Raw genomic sequence first — 19,559 nt, 5'->3', positions numbered from 1 at the left:
CTTGGTTATCAGTTTTGTTGCTGTGGGAACTTTTAACTGGAATAAAGAACACTGGCTTGTCATGCTGGGCTTTACTGATGATAGGGCATAATCAGATTTCCCATTTCCCCCTTTCATTTAAGGACTTTAATTCACGTTTTGCAGACTCTAGGCTTTGATGCACACGGAAAGAAAGAAAATTGGGAATAACAAATTCCCCAAAACAGACACACAATCTTTGAGAAGCAACAGGGTGAGCATCCTCCTGTAGCTATATGCATCAGAAACAGCAAATGGTTTCCATTTCCCCTCCTTGAAATATTTGGACGGTGATTAAATCTTTCAAGCCACGCAGCAGCTGGCATTTGTATTTTCATAACAAAAGGTCCTAATTCTGTTTGAGTATACATCCCACTCAATCCCACTAAAACACATGACTAGACACAGGCATAAGGTTGGAGAAACAGTGATAAGTTTGTTGCAGAACCCAGAAGAAAAGAAAAGCACAATTTTCCAGATTCAGGGCTATTTTGGTTACAATAACACCATGTCTCTTTTACAGCTCTCAATTGCCTTCAGACATTCTTATGGTGATATAGGAGGATCAATGTCATTATTTTTTTTTCCTTTAATGAGCTTAAGAAAATCCTTAATCTTTTTAGTAGAAAAACAACATGTGTTTCAGATTTATGGGCAATTGATTTTTATTTTTAAAGCAAATAAGAGATGTCATCCTTCTCTGGAAGTTAAAATACAAATTCAAAGGGAGCCTAAGATTTTCTGCCTTCCATTGAACTGAAATTCCTCCTGTGACACACTCCCACTGTGAGACATAGTAACAGTTATTATCTTTTATATAGAGTGAAACTGAAACACAGGATATCCTCTGCTAGAGGTGAGAGTGATCTCTGCACAATTAATGCAGCAGGAATTTGAAGACAGAAGACAAGAGGAATCTGAACCTGTTCAGACTTTGAGTCATAAGCTGCATCTATAAATATTTCAGCTGAACGTGTTCACACAGGGACTGCTGCCCTCATGGGTGATGATGCCAGCTCAGACAAGGATTACACCCAGACAGGCAATTCCACCTCACACTTACTCTGTCTGGGGATGGGGGACAATCCTTCTGTGCAAGGAAATGTCACCTTTCCCTGCCTCCCCACCACACACATTCCTGCCTGCTCAGCCCTATGGCTTCGGATGAAACGAGCACTGAGCAGTCCCAAGATTCCTGCTCACTTGACAGGAAAAAAAAAAAAAAAAAAAAAAGAGTTCCACACCTTCTGAAAGGGAGAAGAAGGGAAATAAAGTTCTCTCTGGGTGGGTTTAACCTCAGCGTGTGCTTTATAAAAGATCATACTAATATGTAAGATATGTAAACATTATAGAGCAATCAGAAACAAATGAAAGGATGAATTCAGTTTAACAATATTCAGCTGTGGTGCAACTGCCAGAAGGCACTTTTTGTTATGAATAGATCATTTGGATGAGTTACAGGCCAGACTTGAACCCTGGCGTACGCTGGGAAAATCAGTGTCAAACTACCTAAGATCAGAAGGTATCAGCAGCACATCTGGCAGCCCACAGAAATGAAAAATGTTTTTAAAATATAAAAGGCTATATAGAACTAAGGTAAATTAAGAAAGGACCTGCTTAAATGGCATTAATATGAGATCTGTAATGTATTTAATTTAGATTAGTCCTTCCCACTTGCCTCTCCCTTTAAAACAAAGGCAGGCAAAAAAAAATCCATTTCAGTTATAAAAGTCTACCTGGAAAAAAAAGCAGGAGAGGCTAATTCACAGCTCATGTGAGTGAATCAGAGGAGTCAGTGCCTTTAACCCAAGTTCAGCTCTCAGAACTGTCCCTGGCTTCAAGGACAGGACAGAATAGAGACCTTCACAGACAAGCCTCACCTGGGCACCCAGCCATGCCATCAAATGAGCAAGTGGCACTGTGAGATTTGTTTCACTTAGCTCTGTTTTCCTGGAGCAGCCATGATGATCAGGCACATGCTTGTGTTTCCTCCTCAGCTTTATGTAAATGTTAGGGCAATCAGAGATGATAAAATAAAACACACCACGCTGGAGAGAGCAGTTTTGTGAAGTATGAATTTCAGCAATTTTCTTCCCTAGTTGACACCATCTGTTGGTGTTAGCTTACACAAACTCCTTCAATAAAACTGACAGAGAATTTGGAGAATTTGACTATTACCTGAAAACCCAATCTTTATATTAACAAGGCATATTGTTATATCCATCTTCTGCCATTTTAATTTCTGCTTTTTAATATTGAGCTTCTGATATGGGGCAGCATTCTACTATTGCTATCAGCTTCTCTATTTACTTCCAATATCCATAGAGAGAGGAAATAATTTCTGTGGGACTATTCTTGACTTACACTCACTTCCTTGAAAGCAAGTTTAATCCTTTATACTTTTAGAGTACAGTCACATTAGAGTCAAAAATTTTTAAGGTAATTATTTGCTAAGGAGTAGCTAGGTCAGAAAATTTGTTTGAAAATCACCTCACTTACCAGCTTCTATAGCCAGAAATTCAGAATAACAGCTGCTTTTGTTTGGCTAAGACAGGTATGAAGAAAAGATCTAAGATATTAATGGAGAGAGCAGAGAAAGAAAAAAGGAAAAGCACCGTATCAGTCACTAACTAATAAATGCTCTTTACAGTTCTGGACTTTGATCACTGACAAGTCAAATACTTTCATTAACTTTTTTGCTGACTTTTAACTTTCAAAGTTTCTGACTGACTGTGGATTGAGAATACTGACAGCCATTCAGTTCAGAGGCTTTACATGGATGCATAAAATCCTGCATTAAGAAAACTGTATCATTTTGCTTCTGCTGACAGATGGGTCTTATAGAGCTACTCGACCCCAACTCTCTGACAAAGAATGAAAGAGATTCATAAAAAAAAGGAAAAAACTCAAAGGGAAACTCAAGAATGTTTCATTTCTAGGTTTCTGGTTCAAACTTAGGTCACAGTAATAGCTACTGAATGTGTGATTTAATAACAGCATTTGCTGGTGGCATATAGATATATATACACACACATATATAAACTGGGCAGAGCTAGGGCATGAAATTGTATTTTCAGTGAACTGATCCTACTCTAAAATTGCCATCCTGGCATTATTTCTCAAGCTTTAAATGGGTTTAAAACTAAACTTTCCCATAGCTCTAGAGGCTTTTCTAAGTTAAATGTATGGTGCACCAAGTCAACTTCTTAAAATATGTCTATTAGTAGTAGTAATTACATACTAAACACAAAACAGTATACTAGCTTCAGCCTGATGCAAGATTTATTCAAGAAAATAAGGTTTTGGGACACAAGAAATGCACTTCAGGACACAAAGGAAATTAAAATTTATTAATATTCCGATTCCTACAGGTCATACACTGCCAGCAATTTATTTGCTTATATTTTAAGCTCAGGTCCTCTGGCCATCATGGGTTTGCTATGCAGCTGCATAGCTCGTGGTGGGCAGGTCACCAGCTCTGCGCCACGTGACAGGCTGGCATCCCCTGAGCCATCCTCAGTGACAGATTTACTCTGCCATGATATTAAGACCAGACCACAAAAATTCTTGCACAGAGCTCACTTTATCCCACTGGAAGGATGGAAGTCACACAAGTGACAACAACAGAGAGAGGACGAGGACTTTGGGGCTCTGCCTGAGCTCACCCACCCACGGATGGTTCTGGTAACCTGTTTACAGGCAGCTGAAGAATTCTGGCTTAGGGGATACAAAACACTTCCATGAATGCCTCACTGAACATGCACCTCATCACTTATTGCCAAGGCTATGCCACAGAGACCTGGAAAATTCAATCCCTGTATTAATTAACTCCCAGACAAAACTCTCAGTGCAATCTAAAACTAGGAGACACAAATGAATTCTTGGGGACTACTGTTACTTCTTACTCCAAGTAGTAACCTGTGTGAGAAGGGCAGCAAAATGTGAATGACACACATGCAGAACTATTTCTAATTTTCTAAATTCTCCATAAAACATTAACTGGTCTACAAACTAGAGGCCAAACCAGGTATGTGATTAATGTGCAATAAAGAAACCACACTCCAAGGGCAACTTGATTGCTTCATCTCTGAAAATATTTCAGGTGAGTTATACACTGGGACTATATACTGCACAACCCAGCTCTATATCTAACAAGAATCAATCTGAGTAAAACTTCACAGAGTTTATTAAACATTTGCACAGTTAGATTTTTTTAAAGGCTAAATAAGGAATGGTATTTTAAAAAAAGTAAAACTTCTGATTTTTAATAAAAGAATAGATTGACTTATGATCATTTTAGTTACTCAGTTTTTACTGAGCTTCTACTTAGTGGTATAAAGAGGAATTAATCTAGACCAGCAGAAGTTTATATTTACTGTAAATATATTAATATTATATACTGTAAATATATTTTAAATATAAACCAGTAGTTTATATTTACTGGTATAAAGAGAAATTCATCTAGAGAAGGAAAAGACAAGGAAGATACTGGCTCTTAAAAGAGAACACATCCATTAAAATGTTGTTTAAAACTGACAACAACAAGAAAATCGTATTTACCAAAAAACCACCCCTCTTTTACTCTGCTGTATGTTAGAAATGTGCAACAGATCAGGCAGGGAATAAAGAGGTCAGAGACTGCACTTGTATGAGCAGCTTTTCTGGATATCTGCCATTGAAACCAGTTTGAAGCTGCATTTCTGAGAAAAGCTTCTGACAGGGGATGCTCTGGGGCTGAACTAACTCACTGCTGTGACCCCCTGCACCTCCTGAGGCCCCATTTTCAGGCAGCAGCCAGGTCCAGCTTTTTGTCTGAGCTGGCTGTGGGTATTTTTTCCAATAGGCTGCATCAATTTTCAGCCCAAGGTATGTTTGGTATTAGAATGTCTTAGGGTACAGCCACATGAATAAATTATTATGGGCAAAACTTGGAGGTCAGTTGCCCAGCAAAACCACCTCTACTCATCATCTCTCTGTGGTGTATGGTATGACAGATCCCAGGGACCTGGCACATTGCACAGGAAACCAGGGCCAGGAGTGCTGCTGGGAGTTGCTGACATGGTACAAATACACACTATAGATTACTCAGTTCATTTCTTCATCTGCCCCTACTCTTATTTCACGATCGCACAAAAGGATTTTTTAAATCTTATTTTTGCTTTTTTTTAATACCAGTCTTATGAAAGAAGCTGGCAATGATATTAGCTCTAAACATTAACCAGCCAAGCTGGACAACTGGTATTTGTTTTAAGTAGAACAATACTTTTCACATTATAAAATCCTGCATTTTCCCAGGGGAAAATAGAGAGTAAGACTGGTACCTACCTCTCCTACTGTAAACTTTTGACTTTCACTTTTTGCACTCAAACCTTTAAATTCAAGAGCAGAATAAAAAAAAACAGGAAAAAATGAGAAAATTATACTGGAAGTAAAAAATGCTCTTCATTTTGTTTGCCTTACTATTATCTTAGTAAAAATGGAGAGATGGTATAAAAGAGAAGCTGAGAGGGCCATGTCTGAATGTGTTCCTCAAGTCCTGTTCCAGTTCTTTGCTGAATTTTACCTGCTGTTTGCAGAAGACAGGAGCTGTAATGGGACATGAGCATTTGGAAGTTGGCCACTGAAGCACAAGCTAGAAGAGGAGCATGGCTTAATTACAGCTCTATCAGGAGCACTAATTAACCACCCCACCAGACCACCTGTTTTGAGAGAAACAATTAGAGAATGGAAATATAAAAATCAATACTGTAGAACAGACACAAAGTTCTCAACCTTCTACGAGATCTTCTCAACCTTCTATGAGACCTTCTCCCAGCCATCTCCTGACCATGACTTTTCCCCAGGCATTGAGAGCAGCAGACTCAGCTTTCACCCAAGAAGCATCAAAAACCTCTGAGCCCTCTCTGTGAATCAGGGTCAGGATCCCCACAGGTGATGGAAGGGAGCAGCAGCTTGGGCTTAGGGAGCTCTGCCACCCTGGGAATTTGGATCCTGAGACTGCTGTCAGAAAGAGGCAAGCCCTAGATCAGTCTGGGATCCAACAAATGATTGTGTAAAACTGTCATACCCTAAAAGGGCTCAGAGGCATTGGTGTGCATGTTTTCTTTTAGAGTAATGGTGCTATCTGCTGTAGAGAATGAAGGGTTTCACCAGGCACTGTCAGAAGGTTGAGAGACTGGATTCAAGAATAGGGAACCACTCCCAGAGAGCAGCTGGAGCAGGGGGATCAAACAAGTTCTGCATCAGCACAGGAAGAGCCCAGGAGGGCTTAGGGAGCAGTGCCAGATTATCAGGTCACTCAGAGTTACTGATGAGAGGGGTCTTCAGAAGAACAGACAAGTCTAAGCACAGCATCTGCCTCTGGAACTGTCCCTGGACACAAAAAAAAACCAATGCTGGTGTCCTGCACAGAAAGTCTGCACCCCAGTGAAGTTTTTGCTCCTTGTATGTGAGGTTAAACTCCTTTTTATTCCAGGAAGCAGACCTGGAATTAAGCCTGGGACAACTTGAAAGTTTCAGCTCTGGAAGAAGTTAAATGGGATTGAATGCATGGGTAATCATTCCAGACTCCGTCAACATCCACCATTTCCTTCTGCCTGAATCAGAGATGCAAGAACTTCAGAAGAACTGTCAGGGACCCTGACTGAATGCTCAGCTTTGCAGCAAACCCTTTAAATTAGATGAATTTTGACTGTTCCAAGCTTAAATGTTCACATCCACTTACTTCTGCTTTTTATCAGTATCCATTAACACTAAGCTTATTTATGTTTCAGCTTGGGAAAGTACACGATGGACACACAGTAGCCTATGATCCTTTTCTTTGTATTCCCAAAGGTCAAAGTTTCCTTCAGAAATTGGTAAAAAAAGACCTTTAATCTGCTAAATTGTTTTCAAAATCCAAAACAGAAAAAAAAGCACCCCCATTTGTGATGGATTCAGATGCTTTTTGCTAAGCACTTAAGCACTAACAGTTCTGCATTGATTTATTTTGTTGTTTTATTTAGTGAAATGTCTGGATACAGATATACACATTAACCTTTTTTTTTTTTTTTTTTTTTTGCTCATATTTACTGTGTCGCCTTCCTTGAAATGGGAACTGCAAGTGCTGTGATAAATGGGCTGAAAGGTTGTCTGGTTACCCCATGGCTTCTGCTTGTGTCCTTGCTGAAATGCTGTTCTGGACCCTTCTGCAGCAGTGCTGCTCCATGACTCACTGCAGTTACTTCTGTGCCTCTCAAAACAATAGTTCACTGGGGATCCAGGGCCTCAAATGAGCTACAACCATTTATTCCACCCATTTATTTTTACTTCTCCTGCAGTGATAGATATTCACTGTCACAAAATGCCAGTTTGTGTGATGATTATATATCTTCCAGCACAGCCATTTTAACTTTCCACTTGATAATACTACAGTTTGCTGCTATGGAAAGTTAAATCCCTTAAAGCTCATCACAGTATGAACTGACTCTTCTTGTGTTTAAAACAATAAAATCAAACCCCAAAAGCCATACAGTACCTTCTAACCTGTTGTTAACAGTGGACAGTAACAGGTGTCTTAGGGAAGATCATAGAAATACAGGAAATATGCAATAATTTACACAAAAATGTCCCTCCCAGCCTCCAGTGAGATGAAGTTCAAGCAAATTTCTGTTCTTACCTTCAACCAACACAAGAAACCAAGTCTTCAGAAGTGTTTGATACTGCAAACAACCCCCAGTTTTCATGAAGAAAACCTCCATTAGAAAATAAATTAGAAAATAATTCTAATGTGCATTAGAAAATAAATCTACTATAATGACAAGTTACAGACCAGTGCAAGTCTCTTACAAGAACATTGGAGTTTTTAAATCTCAGAATTATTCCTTTAGCTCATAGCCCTTCAATCTTCAGTTCTGGTTCCTAAACAAACATGTCTCAGGTATTATTTGCAGCAGAATCTTATTTTAGGAGACTACTGAGACCTCATCCCAAACTGAAAGGTTGGGAATTGTGCACATGGAACAGCCATGCCACAAATAGCAAAACAAACTCTACCCCTACATGGCACTTGAAAAAAGCCCTCCAGGACCCCCAGCCAAGCTCTGAGGACTCCCAGGCAGACCCAGTCCTTGTCACTGTGGTTGGATGCCCTTCCCACACACCTTAAGGATTTTCTTATTTATTTTTTGCATAATATAGTTCATTTTAGAGATTTTCCTTTTTCCCCATTATCTAAGTGTTCCTTCTACATCAGTGAAGGCCACTACCAACAACAGTATCATGGCTGCAGTTCAATAAATCCTCTGCAGTACCCCTGAAGCTGGAAGCAGATTCACATTATATGAGATATGCATTCACACACTATTTAAAACATATTTTTAAACATTTGAATAACTAAATGGGTAAATCCTGAGGATCTTGCCCAGTGTTTATTCAGCCCTTACATACTGAGACAAACTCCCAAGGACAGAGTAAACAGTGAGAGAGGACCTCAGGCCCTCACCCACAGCTATAAACAATGAACTCAGCATAAACTGTGATTCCCAGCTGACACTGGGAGAAAAGCAGCAGCTAATGCTTCTCCACACTTTGCTCCCAGAGGGATTACATGACAAGAGATTTACTTTCTCCTTAAAAGAGCTTGCCCCATCCAAGATGTTGCCCCATTCACAGCTGGAACAGCAACAAGGAACTTAGATGAAGAACTTACTGATTCATGAGATGATGAACAGAATTGGAAATGGAGGGGAAAAGCCAGAATAAGAGACCTAATGCCCAAAGACTGATGGAATTTTCCTGACTGGGGGAACTGTTGCTGTTAAGAAGAATAAACAGCACTCCATCTATAGCCCCTTGTTCGTGGAGCCCTTGATACTCAGCACTCCCATATCACACCTTGCATTGGAGAGATCTTTGTCTGCACAGCTTCACTTTGTGCTCATCATGCAAGTGAGGGAACCAGGAAAGGCAACAATCTGACAGAATCACAGAGCAAACCAACTCACTGAACAAAATAGGGGATTTGACCCCAAACTTTCACAACCCTCACTGCAAATAAGGCTAATTCCAAAACTTTAAAACTAACAGAAAACTCTTAATTTTTCATACAAATATTGTATTCCCTCAAAAATTCTATTTCTTTGTTCCACCATCCAGAAAAAAACTAGGAGATTACCAAGATTATGCCTTATCATATCTCATTTAATTTATATTTTAGTTATTCTTTTACAGTTATTGGAAGAAAAAGAGCAGAAAATTGTTCTCCCTGAGATCTAGACACACAGACCAAGCAGGCTGTTCAGTAAGTTCATGCCTACTCACAAAAACAAGAGAGACAAGGGATCTGGAAAGGTCATTCATTATACATTTGTATGCTTGTGATCTGAGAAAACTCCCCTATGCAGCTCTCCTTGGAGCAGAGCACTCCAGGAAGACACTTGGGGTTGCTCAAGACTTTGGGCTTCAGGCCAATCCATCCTTCTGGGTCTAGAGAGGAGTGATCAGATTTGGTTACCCTGCAGCCTTGATGGGAGTGTTGCACCTGTCAGATCTGATTGCATCACTTCGAAGAACACAGGAAAGAAAAAAACAAAAATCTTCTGTTACAATGAAAGGCTGCTGCTGCTGGACACAAATTAGAATATTGCTACTTAAACAACAAATCAAAAGTAAATTGCTTTATCCTGTCCCCCACAATGGAGTGATGCTGTCATGTGAACATCAGTGAAGGAAGACAAACATTTAACTCTCCCAGAATCACACAGTACAGAATACAATCTCCTTCCTACAACAGAAGCAGCAAAATCCCCCACATCCTATTAAAATACACAGCTGTTACAGTTAAGAAATGAAGGTCCAAGGTGAATTGAGGGCTTGATCTAATAACAGGTAATTTTCAATCCCACACTGCTTTAAGTAGAGAGACCCAAACTAGGCAACCCAATATTTCCAGCACTAGACCAGCTAAATCTTTGTAGGGCCAATATAATAATGGAAGAAGCTCAGTCTCTCTTGCTCATTCTTCCTAAGGCAAAACATGGGGAAAGGAGTGAAGAACAGAGAGGAGCCCTATCAGCAGTCAGACCTGGAAAGCCCAGCACCCAGACACTGCAGAAAGAATCACGGAATCATAGAATGGTTTGGGTTGGAAAGGATTTTAAAGCCCACCCAGTTCCACCCCCTGCCATGGGCAAGGACACCCTGCACTATCCCAGGCTGCTCCAAGCCCTGTCTGACCTGGCTTTGGGCACTTCAGGGATGGGGCAGCCACAGCTACTCTGGCAAGTACTCTGAAGGCTCAGTACCCCAAATCCAGCACCCTGATCCTCTGTCAGACAGGGCAGCTTGCAGTGAAGCACAGCATGGAAAGCACTGCGTGAGTTGGAATTTTCAAAGATTCTACTGATGCCAGCGAGTTGCCTCTTGAGTATCAGCCTTCATGGTTCTCCAAGCAGAGCATTTTTCAAAGCCTTCTCTCTGTCCACATCTATTATTTGAGTCTTTGAACTCAACTGATCTGTTTCACAAAAGGCAAGGAGAGTTGAATGTACAGTTTTGTGGGAATATTACTGAGCATTATCTACTTTATGTACAATAGAGATTAAATTGCTTTCAGATACGTTCCCCTGCACAGGTTGATTACCAGCAAGGCACTGGGGTGCAAAACTTTGATGTCTCTGGACTGGCATAGGCTAAATAGGAACGTCCCATTCTCCCCATCACCAAGGCATACCTGAGCTTTGAATTATGCCAGGCCAGGAACAAAGGCATCTTGCTCATAACAAAAACTTTTAATAACTCGCTGAGAAAGCCTCCCTTTCATCTCTGCCAAGCTTTAGGAAAGGCTGGAAGGCAAGCAGAAATAAACATTGTACAGACTCACCACTGCTGGCTCTAAAGTAAACTCTCCAACTTCCTATTTACATTTCAAGATCTTAAGCTTTGTGGTTTACTAGTTCTGCAAGTAAGTGCTTTGGGTTTTGGAGGCTGCCTGCACATGATCTCCCACCACTACTGAAGTCTTCCTAGCTTTTATTAATATAATAGGGAGGTCAGAAAAGCAACAATCTTTTATATGCCCTTCTAGCAGAAATATTTTACTTCTTGCTTTTTAAAAACAAAACAAAGCAAGCAAAGCATACAACGGCAAATTAATGCCAGCAAAGGGGATATTACAGTTGTGTTTGTTTCTTTTTGAAACTGAGGATGCTGGAACATGGAACAAGAGAGTTTCATTAAAAAGGGTGTGGAGGAGTTCTTTGAGGGACAAGTAAAAGAAGGTGGCAATTTTATGGATTTATAACCCTTTTAAGACCGTTGGCTGAAAAGGCACCTAAAGAGGCTCTGTGACCTTTTCTACATGAGCCTAAATCTGTGTACACCAAGGACGGTGCAACAACAGTTGTGAAGTAAATGTGGTTTTCATTTCATGCAGCCTTCCCTAAATGTAAAACATCTTCATTAGCTGGGAAGTCAGCACTGTGACTGCTGCCAAATGCAATATAGAAGAACTGTGCCGAATGAGGACAGAGCGAGGGAGAGGCTCCTGTGACACTCAGCTCTTTCTCCCACCCCCTAAGACTTTGTGGCTCATAGGCACAACAGGCTTTACAGGGGAGAGGAATATTTAAAAAAGCAAGACAGCAGGTGCTTATCAATTCCATAAAGCCCACACAGATCATCTCCCAGACTTGCCCAGGCTGCCCCAGCCTCACTAGGTTTGCTTTTGGTTTTATTTTTTCCCTCCTGCATTCCTGCCCCTTCTCCCGCTAGCCTGACCCTCCCGGAGGCAGCGCCTTTCCCCTGGTCAGGAGAGGGACAGATCGCTGTCCCTGCTGCCGGCTGGGTGGCAGCCAGCTGGCAGCAGGGCTGTGCTGCCCCGGGCTGTGCCCGGTCTCCCCGGAGAGCGCACGTTCCGAGGCGGGGATGCCGGAGGGAGGGAGGGATCGGGGCTCCAGCGCTGCTCTGCGGGCGCAGCCCCCGGGATGACACCGAGCTGCCAAAGCAGCGCCAGCCTGATCAGCCCTGCCCGCATCGCACTGCTCGGAGCCCCTGCGCAGCGATTACCCCGAGGGCTGCTGCTTTAACAACGTGGCATGTTCTGAAGAGGAGACTCCGGTATCAGAGCCAAAATACACTGAATCCACTTGCTGGTCTGGCTCCCACTGAGATTAGAGATCAGGCTCTGAGAACACTTTGAGCCAGCATGTCTCTGCTGTCTCCTCTCCAGGATGTACTGCAAAGGACACGTACTGTGCATGCTCTGGGGGTGGAAACGTGCTTAACACTCTATTTGCGTGAACAAAGCTGGCAGCTCGGGCGGATATTGTGGAGCAAAGAAGCTCTATTGTGTTTGCCAGTCATCACGAGAATCAAATGAACAAATTTAGAATAAGAAAATTGGGCTGGAGTTCCTTTAGCAGAAAGCACTCAAAGGCTAGTCAAGCTTAGTGAGAGAGAGAATATGGGATATTCTTCGTGAAATAATCCATAGTAAACATTGGGACAGCAAAATGATCTGCTCATTTTATGCTCATGTAGTTGCTCTGTGTTTTAGATCATGTATTGAATCTGAAAAGGTAGAAGATAAATTACTTGTGCCTCTCCAATTGAAAAAAATTACTAAATTATACAGTTCAAACCACATGAACATTATCACCCAGGGAAAAAAGAATTGTGCACCAAGCCTGGTGAGTCCGTTCCCAATGCCGAGAGTCACATAAGTAACAAAAACAGATGGAAAAGAAGAGGTCACATCTAAACTTGAAGAGATTCCCTGACAATCCTCAAAAAGAGGTGTTGAGTACAGAGAACTGATAAAGAAGGGATGACTGAAGAAGAACACAGACCATATCATGAAATGAAGACAGAAAAAATATATCAGAGACCCTGGAGATAACAGAACACAAACCTTGTACATTTGGGACTCAAAATACCAGCAAATTCACACTCCCCCCATTAAAAAGCTAAAATTAGGGCAGATCATGTTCCCATTGAAAGCTACTCTGCCTACTTTCTTCAGCTGGGTATCACAAAAGGTGTTTGAGTAAGAACAACAAATATTTTCATGATGGTACAACTTTGCCCTGCAAAAGCACACTTCTGTCCAGGACTGGAACATGGGAATACAAAAAATCTGTGCCTGAAAAACTCCCGATCACATAAAGGTTTCAGAAAAAAAAGGAAAAAAAAAAAAAGAATTTTTAAAACCATTAAAATACCCCATAATACCCTAAGACACTGGGAGGAAGACAGGCTTTTAGGGAAACCAACTACCTTATTCCCAGAAGTTAGGGCATGTCTGTTAGACCCACACAAACTTCAAGTTAGGAATAACAGGGAAGCTCCTGTTTCAGTGCCTCAAACCTGCTGTGATTTTGCTGGGAAAAACTACTCACACATTTGGTGTAGTCACCATGGCTACACAGGGAAAGGCTCCTAAAAGTTCCAAAGCCAAGTGTGGGTGCTGGAGCTCAGTGCCCCTGCCTGCAAAGCACCATGGCAGTGGCAGCCCACCCAGGAATATCCCTGGGCACAGAGACCAAACCTGCAGGGATGAATCCCAGCCCCAAAACAAGGGACAATCCTTCACAAGTGAAAGAGCAGCTTATTTGCCATTCCAAATGCAAATTCTACCCATGTCTTTTGCTAGGGCAAAGGAGGCAGCAGAGAATCATGTAAAATGCATAACTGTCCAAAAATATTCAGAAAACCATCTTTTCTTTTCTTTTTCCTCATGGATAATGAATGAGCCCTGAGGTGGCAGTAACTTTCAGCAACCAACAGCTCAGACCTGGGCTGGGGGTCAATAACCTAATTACAACAAGCATTCTGCTGCTTTCATGAGCTATTCAACAGCAACATGAAATTCTTTGTGTACCTCTGTTTACCCCAAACTGTCAGTGGTTAATTCCAAAAGCATATCCTCACTTAAAAATGGTAGTTCCACCACAAATTAAGTTATTATAGCCATGAGTAAAATTAGGTTCCACATTTGTACTTTCTAAAATATCAAAGGCATGATTAGCAAAGTCTTTTGTTTAAGATCTCTAGAGTCCTGGAGGTAATGAAAACTGGGTCGAGGAGCAGTTTCTCTGAAAGTTTGAAGTAAATGCTGTGTTCAAGTCCCATGACTCATGGAGTACTTGGTCTAGAGAATGGAACTACTGTACCAGCACACAGATACCAAGAGCAGTCCCCCTGCCCTGAGCAGAGGAGGAGGAAGGGTTGGAAAAGAAAGGCATTGCAGATGATTTTGAACAGTTTCCTGTTACGGCCCCTTGAAAGAAACCCAGCCGTACTTTCCCCCTGCTTTCTGTTTGCTGAATTTCTCCTGACAGTTGGCTCCTTCGTTTGCCAGAACCACAACAAAGGACGGCCTTGAGTTTCCACACAGGCCATTTTCTCCCTCTCTCGTCTCTGATCATCTCACAAAGGTATTATTGTTGCTGGCTCACTGGGGCTCAGTGCACCTGAGGCACATCAAAGGCACTTTTTAATGCCCGCCTGACCACACAGGTCTCTCTCCCACTGCACTAAATTAAACTCGATGATTAATCTCTGCAGCCCTCAGGGTCCCTTGGTGCACACGGAGAGAGAAAATATATATTTCTATCAAAACACAAGTATAATATACTTTCATTTTATAGCCCTAATTAAAAAAAGGAACAGCTAATTTTGGCCAAATGCAGCTGCATATAGGTCTCATTAAAACACAAATACAACTGCTCTGTGTGCTCCACGCTCACTTCATGCAGCCTGTTCAGGTAATAGATAAAAGAACAGAAAACTAAAATCCTTTCACAGATTAGATCCAGAGAAGTTTAGAATTTACTTATTGTCTGCTGGCTAGAGATTGTTATACCCCTCCCTGTGCAGATGGGCGAAGGCAGGCAGTTAAGGAAATGATTATAAAATGCTGAGTAGGTAGATTTAAGTAAAAATCTAGCAAAAACTGCACAAGCATCTATTCCTGAGTTTGAACTGAAGTGATTAAAGGCCTTAAAAGGTTCTGCCTCATGCAGAACTTTGGGTTTGCTTTGATGACAGAGCATCAACATAGATTTTAACACATCCCTTTTGCTACATTAGCATATTTAATGAAGCCACAACTCTCATGGTTGTGGAGAGTGAAGACAAAACATGTTAATATTGATGTGCCATGCTTGAGTTTGGGAAGTCAAACAATCTACTGTCGTGAACTGGGTGTATGTTAGAACTTACCAATGTACAAATATCAACCATTAATAAAAAACCACACACAGGTCCTCCTCCAGGGCTGGTTGTGCTAAAGGAATGAGCCAGAGCCAGCTGGCCCATGGCCAGCTACCCAACACTGCCCTTGGACCTCTGGGGGAAGCTGCCTGCGAGCTCCTCAGCTCACTGCAGTCCAGTACTATGTCTCCATTAACTCATTTTAACAATTCAAACTAACTCAGCTAAATGAAACAGGTTAGCAAGAGTTCACCCAAACAGCTTCTACTTAAGGGACAAGAAACTTCCATCAAAAAACCAGGAAATAATGGAAACAGTGGCAGGGCTTAAAGGGTGACTCCTTCCCCCAGGGTGCCCCACCTGCCCTATGACAGACAGACAGGTACCAGTGGAATTTTTCAAAGACAGAGCAAGCCAAGAATAATGGAGTTTGAAGCTTGAAACTTTTGTTTAGGAAGGAACCAAAATATATTCCAATTGGTCTATGGGATTTAGCTCAATGCTCTGCTTCACAATAGTAGGATTATTCATGTCTTTAAATTCAATCACGTGCTAAAATGCTTTGCTGAAGACAATCCACGTGATATGATCACCATTTATTCATGCTCAAGATCACCATGGATTCATGCTGTTACTACAGAGACAACTTATTGTTAAGCCTGATGTTTTATTATCAGCCTCCTTCTTATTCTCTCCTGGAGCTTTCTCCATGAAGCATGTCATTCCTCTCAACACCTCTAGCACTCCCAGTGCCATTTGCTCCTTTTTGGAAAAATCCAAGTTCTAATCATTCTAAATTTAAGACCAAAATGAGTTTTAAATAAAAAATGTGGCAGAAAAGGGTACTTATCTAAATGGAATGCTCTCAGACTCATACATTTTAAAACAGTATAAATTTCAAAAGCAGACACTAAATTTTAATTGCAATCTCAGAGAAAGCTTTTGTATTAATTCACTGAGAAAAATTAGCAAAGTGAAAACTGCTTATTGGGGGGTTTTCTTTCTTTTTAGTCATGATACATCTCATAATTCTATACACCATGGCAATTTTCAGAGGGAGAAGGATTTATATTGATTAAGGGAGGAGGTGGGGGAGCAGGGCTGTGACTGAGATGGGCACTCCTTCTCCGAAGACACTCTTCTGTAACACATTAGTGATAGGCTTGTCACAGATAACTCAGGCTCAGGCTTTGGCTCAGATTTCAGGCTGCTCTTTAAGCCACTCTGGCATCGTGGTTTTTACTTTCCATGTCATTTTTCAGTATTGATTTCTACTACTATTAAAGTTCTTGCTTAATAGCAAATGCATGGTAATTTATAATTAATATCCAAAGGTAAAGATAGAATTACCAGAAAAAAATTCAAGGAAAAAAGAATGGGGTGAGAAGGACAAAGGTCAATTTTCCCTTCAAAAACATAAGTTAGTAAATTCTGCACCAATGAGGATGACACATACAACCTACCCCCATGTGGCACGAAGATGTTCCACAGATCATAGCGACTCGGGATGTAATGGGTTGGTTCTCACATGGAAGGTTGTGTCCTTTCACATCTGCTCCAATTACTCCTATTAAAGTAAAATTAAAATTCTCTGTTAAAGAAGAACAAGGCACCCTGCACCAAACAGACCTTTTCTGCACTCAAATAATTGCTGAGTGTCTCACACCACTGCCACAAATTAAGAAAGTCTGCTTCGCCAACCAAGGAAATAATTTGATGCATCAGATTAAAGTATTTATTCCAGATAGAAGGACTCAAGATGATTTCTTCTAAATGCATGTCTATCATCATGATTTTTAAATGTTATTTTACCTAGAAAGTGTTATTTTACCTGGCATTTATTCTCTTAGGTAGCTCACTCACATGCAGAATAAAAGTGCCCTGCTGTACTGGCAGGCTGCAGATGTGTTTATTTGTTCACAGTTTATCACGAACATCCTGGATGATGTGTTTTGTCAGGGGATGAGTTGGAGAAAGGGGTAACTTGGCAGGAGACTGGAAGGCTGCCAGCTTTGTTGTCTTCGCTCCTGCTGCTGCTCTGTCCATGTCAGAACCATCTAAAAGCAGATTTTTCCTCCCCTTCAAGGAACTGAGCTTGGCTCTGAGGAGCACCAAGTCAGCACCACTCAGCCTGCAGCAGAAAATACACCCAGGAGATGCCAGGCAGACCTAGAGCTGAGACTCAAACACATCCCATCCTGCTTGAGTCACTTCAGGGGAGGCTACAGAGGCAATCTGCCCTCTCCTCCTCCTCCTCCTCCTCCTCTCCCAGGCTGCATCCTGGCACCACATTGTGCTGCACTCAGCAAAATGCAGCAGCCAGCAAGTAACATTTTTACATTGCACTTTTCTTTTATTAAACATTGCTTTTCAGCTGCCAAGCTGGTCACCAGACTGCATTTTCATCTGCAAAACTCAATTTGGAGACCAGTATGTCAATACTGATAAAAAAATCTCCTTCATCTCCCTGTACAAGGATGAGGAAAACATTTGCTGGACGTTGTGAAAGATGCCAAGTGCTAGGGCTGGTTCATATCCTACATTTCATTAACACCCTCTTGTTTAGATCACCACTGCAATGCTCTGTTATAAAATCAGTCTGGTGGGGTTTCTCTTACATGGCTATCCTGGTATTACCATGGTTGGAAGTCATCTAAATCATCAGAAAATTAAGGGCTACAGTTTTAAAGTCTTAAAAAATCCATCCTCATGTCCCTTTAACTAAACTGACTTGTAACTATGAATTCCTAAAGAGACTTAGGAACAACAAAAGGCTTAAAGTAAGGCTTCTACTTCATGTTTTATTTTTTCACTGCTTCAACATAATGAATGCATATTAGGAATTTTGGATAGGGTTGTCTACAAGGCAAATTCCTGTACTAGAATTAGAATTCCTGTCCCGTATTAGAATTTCTTGAGTTAAAAATACTGTTCACACTTGAGAGGGAAGAAATCTATTAAACTAAATAGTCAGCATATGCTGCAAATGTATTTTCATAAACAATATAAAACTGAAAAAATCTTTTTAATTGCTAAGAAAATATGCCTTCTGCAAAACTGGAATTATGGCTCTTTTTGGAATTTTAGTCAGTGGCTTCACCAGTGTTTAGAATTGTTAGAATCCTCCTATTTGTGAGTAATTAAAGTCAGACAGCAAATAAATCTGAATATAGGCTAAAAGTTATGTAATTGCAGTTATAAGTCACGTTCACCTTTAGCTTAGGTGGAACTTTTCATAGTCTGAGGCAGATTCAGAAGCAGAGGCTGAGAACAAGAAGTCTGTGCACCACACAAAACAGAGGAGAGCTTTTTAGGAAGGCAAGCAGTGCTTAGCAATGTGTACTTCTGGATCTCTTCCACAGTGACATGGTATTTTAGACACTGCACCATAAATCATCTACTTTTGTTGAAACAATGCTGATGCCTTTTGAAAAGGCGCAATGTAAACAGCATTTTTATGAGGCCAGCCCCACAAGCCTGGCCTGCCATCCTCACAGTTTTATCTGTACATTCTCTGAAATTAGTACAGTAGGTCAAAATGCAAGATATAACTGCTTGGCTCTTAGATCCTCACTTTTCCATAAGAGGTATCAGATGGACTGACCCAGCAGACACACATGACCTCCTCAAACATACACACTAAAATATTCTTTACTTTATTGTACTCAAAGCTTTGAAGCCTTCATAAACTTCAGGAATCTGCTCAGCCAAACCACACTTCACATCCAGCCAAGAGCAGATCTGAACTGCATCAAAAGTTATTAACACTGCAAACAAGATGTCCATCACATCATCCTGGCTTAGCCTGCAGGATATTTTCTTTACAGATATCTGCACTCTTCGACTCTCCTTTTGTTCCTGCTGTCATTTTTGCTATCAAATCTTTTAATTTTTGCTGTCCTTTCTCCTAAGTTTCCACACCATTTCCAATACATTTATTACCCTTCCCACATTCAAGAATTGTGAGTTCCACTGTAAATGCTCCTCTTGTCCCAGACTACACTGAGCTATGGTGTGATTATCATGCAGGATCTCCCACTATCTTCCCTCTGTAATGCCCCCCTCTCCCAAACAACAACCTGTGTGCTGGTTTTCTCCTCCTGGAAATCCTTCCAGGAGTCTGCTGATGTTTGTGGTGCCATCTGGGAAAACATATTCAGATTAGCAGACTGTCTTTATCCACTGCAGCCCTTTCCTGAGGGATGCCAGTAGCTGAGTGTTTCTAGTGTCAGAGTTTCTTTTCACAAGTCTGTATCAAGGAACAGACAGTTGCTCTCTATTCTTTTTAAAATTCAATTGATTGAATTCAGCACATGAAAAAATGGGCAAACTTTTTGTGCTCTGGATCC

The 19,559-nt window shown here is 41.1% G+C and overlaps 1 protein-coding gene across 3 annotated transcripts in view; it reads right to left on the bottom strand.

Annotated features, from left to right (window-relative positions):
* FGGY (FGGY carbohydrate kinase domain containing) overlaps positions 1-19,559 on the bottom strand; it is a 128,091-nt gene that overhangs the window by 45,825 nt on the left and 62,707 nt on the right. For all 3 annotated transcript variants that reach the window (XM_036388009.1, XM_036388008.2, XM_036388010.1), the window contains one exon: positions 16,674-16,777. In XM_036388009.1, coding sequence (XP_036243902.1) covers positions 16,674-16,777 — 104 coding nt within the window. The remainder of the gene's footprint in view (positions 1-16,673; positions 16,778-19,559) is intronic.

This window comes from Molothrus ater, chromosome 9 (assembly GCF_012460135.2).
Source record: "Molothrus ater isolate BHLD 08-10-18 breed brown headed cowbird chromosome 9, BPBGC_Mater_1.1, whole genome shotgun sequence".
NCBI lineage: Eukaryota > Metazoa > Chordata > Aves > Passeriformes > Icteridae > Molothrus > Molothrus ater.
The sequence above is the reverse complement of the archived record's forward strand: the minus strand, read 5'-3'. Positions and strand labels throughout refer to the sequence as shown.